Raw genomic sequence first — 3,726 nt, forward strand, 5'->3', positions numbered from 1 at the left:
GTTTTCATCAATCATTGCCGGTTGTAATTCGTTTTTTAATCAAATACCCCTAACCAGTAGCACTAAGTAGTTGATTGCCATAGTATTCTAACATTAGGGAGTGAATTTATTTTATTCTAAGCAAAACACATGACTGAAAATGGTGTGCAACATTTTACTCACTAAAGAACTGAATTGTTGGTGTTGTTTGACAACAGTAGGAAATTTTCTACCAAATTGGTTCTTAACTAATATAGTAAAATTTAAATATAATTGATTCTTACCATTTTAAGGCTTACTGATATCGTTATGTATTTTTATACTGAAAGAAATTCCATCCAATATTATAAGTTTTTTTTTTTGTCTTTCTACGTTCTCACTGTTTGAATAAAACTGTCCGAGATCACTTCCAGCTCATTTAGACCGGTGTAACAGCTGGCATTTTAACTATTTCGATGGGTAGCTCAACGAAACTCTTGATTCCGGCCAAAACCCATAGTTCAATGGTCACGAATCCTAAAATATAGCACATCACGGTTATTTACGATTCAAAAACATATCAAAGCCAACTCCCACTTACCTACAAACAAAACCACGGCAATGATCAACAGCAGCACACTGAACACCACCGCAACCGTGGTGGCAGTATTGGCGTTGTCCACAATCACTATCAGCTGGTTGATGACCATGTAAACCAGTCCACATGTGCTGCGAAACAGAACGAAGATCCTGTAGACGATTATGTACTCGAGTTTCTCCTTTAAAAAAAAACAAAGATCGAAAACAAACAGAACTTGTACCACCCACTAACAACACATAATGGTCATACCCTCTTAATGCCAATCACCAGCATAATCGTGAACGCGAAGCAAAACAGAGCAAAGATCGACTTAAGCGCCAAGACCGTGTTATTTTCATGTTCTGCAAATAGACACACACACACACACGTGGGAAAAGAAGGAAAATCGCAAACATTAAGCCAGTAAACTATGAGAAATGTCATGTATTGCCAATCGACCCACCGCTTCCGAACGAATTGAGACACCGAATTGCGACGCTGAAGGCAATGATAATGTTGAGCACTGCGTACACGTACCCGACAACTCCAAACAGTCTGATTTGCGCCATGTCGAACGAATGGAAAACGCTTATCCCCGGAGGTCAGCCGCCGGCCAACAGCTGCCGTCGGTCGTCGTGGCGGAAGCGAAACTCTGATACAAATGCAGCCTGACAGACGACGACGGCGACGGCGGTGGCATCGCGTGACGATGTTTGTGTTGTGTCCCTGAGTAAATATTTGTGTGACACAGTCTGTGCAAGTGAAGTAGCACTACTTTTCCCGATTGTGTCACTCACAAGTGGATGGGGACCGCAGCTGACGTCATATAGCGAAAAACCGACCACGCCAATTTGTGTCACACGGGGACAGGGATTGTAGAGCCGCTTTTCAAATGGGAATGATTGGTGATCATGCGGCTCCATATAATGTCGAGCATGGCGTTCCACATTCTTAATAAGATTTATTTGTCCATTGATGGTCATTTAACCAATGATGGAAAAGTTTAAACAAATAAGCTGTAATCCCATAAAAGATGTTCAATACCGATACCCGTTAATATGAAGCACCCTGCATGAAGCATAATGATGATGCGCAGGCGTGATTAAGAATGCACACCACAAAAAATGGTCAAACCACAGTGGTCCTATTTTTTCCGACCTCACATAACTTTAAACATAGTTGTAAAATGAACCTTAGGATCTCAGCTTTCCATAAAAAAAAATAGTAAAATTTAATTTAATTTTTGTGAAATAGTGAAATTGCTCCAATTCGTTTTGCACTGTAGTGCGCATACTGTGGCTAGCGGTTTTTCGTCTCTTGAAACGTTCCCTGGCTCGATAAAAGCGACCGTCCGTTGAGTCTTGTTTGCCCGAATGGAAACCCATTCAATCAGCAATCAGATCCAAAAGTTTAAATTGAGAAGGGGTCGAAATTCTCCACAAGAAGAGGTCGCCTCAATCGTGACAAGAGCATTTTTTTTAATTCTTTATTTGTTCCAAATTCAAAATAAATTACATTTCATTTTAACCTAGGTGCTCCAGTTACTACATTAACTTACCAGCCTTAATTGTTATGATATATATCTAAGTATTTTTACATTGTTCCTGTCTTGGAAATTCAGCATTTTAAACAGGTTTTTTAAACCTGCATGTCAGTATAACAATTGATATTAAAACTAAAAACTAAAACTAAATCTTATCTAAGTATAAAGAGAATTAACCGTTGCAATTGAGGATTGCAACGATTTTTGCCTGAAATTATTAATTATTTTGTTGGACATTTGTTCTAAAGTCTCAATATTCGAAATTCTATGTACTTCGGTACACGGGAAAAAATCCGTTGTCATTTTCATGAATAAAAAATCATGAAACCATAAAAAATTCATCCCATGAAATCATGAAAACAATTCATGCTTTCATGAAACAAGCGACGTATATCATGAACAAAAATAATCGCTATCATGAATATAAATCATGGCCGTTAGCAAGCGTTACGCGTACGCGTTTGCCTGTCAAACCGTGCTTATAAAATTTCAGCGTCCATTGCGGTCGGGTGTGAATTTGGAAAAGGAAGCGAATAGAAGCAACGTGTGATCCGTTTCAGTGTCCGGTGCTGGTTTAATCATTTTATTACAATAATGGAACTGGATCAAGTACAATATCTTGCCCTCGATGGGCCAATACTGCCAACAGCGGCAGCCCTAATTACGGAGGAACAGAGGACATACAGAGTAGACTTAGATCCCGAAGCCCCAGAGCTGGATTTTGAAGCTATTCTGTATCGGGCTGGCCTGGACAATTACGCCAGTATTGTGATAAATGACCATGGCATTCAAAATGGCAGAGAGTTCAGCGAGCTTCAGGAAGGAGATATAAAACTCTTCTGCAAAGTAGCACGGGATAGAGTCATGTTTCGCAAACTGCTGAAAAATTTGGTAAGAAATTTTTGTATTTTTTTTTTTAAATATGTAATCTATCATTCCAAATTAGTAGCTTCCCGCATAGTAGTATTTACAGTACCCGTTCGTTTTTGGCACGGTTCGATTTTGGCAGCAAAATCACAAAACCGTTCGATTTTGGTGCGGAATCGATTTTGGCACCGTGCCAAAATCGAACGGTTTTTGAAAATTATGCATTCTTGCTCCTTGTGACTACAGTTTATAATAAAAGATTAATTCAATCAATAGTTTTCATAAGGGCGTAATTGCTTTTGTAAACAATGGCTTTAGTCGTGGATTTCTCGCGAATCAAAGCTCATACATGCAAATGAACGATGCCAGCAGATAGAGGAAACATTCATCTACCTGATAGCGTCACACAGCCCAAAAATTATTTTGATATCACATCAAAGTGGATGCACTACAATCATGTCGAAAATTTCATGTAATTTTTATGACCACATAAATAAACAAATGCAGTAAAAGCAGCGTAATGTCAGTTCATGTATTGTATTAATGATAATTTTGTCCTTTTTAGCAAGTAATATTTTCGACATGATTGTAGTGCATCCACTTTGACGTGATATCAAAATTATTTTTTTGCTGTGCATTCATTTGCATGAGTGAGCTTTTATTCGCGAGAAATCGACGACAAAAGCAATTACGCCCTTATGAAAACTATTGATTGAATTATAATTGAATTCTAGATTAAAAAGGTAAGTCAACTCTTCCTTATACGATGTCTCCGTTA

The 3,726-nt window shown here is 38.3% G+C and overlaps 1 protein-coding gene across 1 annotated transcript; it reads right to left on the reverse strand.

Annotated features, from left to right (window-relative positions):
- Positions 1-341: 341 nt before the first annotated feature.
- LOC135697556 (uncharacterized) lies at positions 342-1,204 on the reverse strand. The gene is made up of 4 exons (XM_065217317.1): positions 1,002-1,204; positions 809-900; positions 560-737; positions 342-495 (listed from the first exon to the last, which is right to left on the reverse strand). The coding sequence occupies exons 1-4, from the start codon at positions 1,105-1,107 to the stop codon at positions 398-400; spliced, it is 474 nt and encodes a 157-aa protein (XP_065073389.1). The 5' UTR covers positions 1,108-1,204; the 3' UTR covers positions 342-397.
- Between the last annotated feature and the right edge of the window lie 2,522 nt (positions 1,205-3,726).

This window comes from Ochlerotatus camptorhynchus, unplaced genomic scaffold (assembly GCF_037179485.1).
Source record: "Ochlerotatus camptorhynchus isolate MF236.1 unplaced genomic scaffold, CSIRO-AGI_Acam_v1.1 ptg000074l, whole genome shotgun sequence".
Classification (NCBI taxonomy): Eukaryota; Metazoa; Arthropoda; class Insecta; order Diptera; family Culicidae; genus Ochlerotatus; species Ochlerotatus camptorhynchus.

Excerpts from the sequence above, each read along its gene's own strand:
- LOC135697556 (XM_065217317.1), bottom strand. The coding sequence starts at position 1,107 with ATGGCGCAAATCAGACTGTTTGGAGTTGTCGGGTACGTGTACGCAGTG. Across the intron at positions 901-1,001 it reads TCTCAATTCGTTCGGAAGCG|AACATGAAAATAACACGGTC; the intron begins GTGGGTCGATTG and ends GTCTATTTGCAG. Across the intron at positions 738-808 it reads TGGTGATTGGCATTAAGAGG|GAGAAACTCGAGTACATAAT; the intron begins GTATGACCATTA and ends TTTTTTTTAAAG.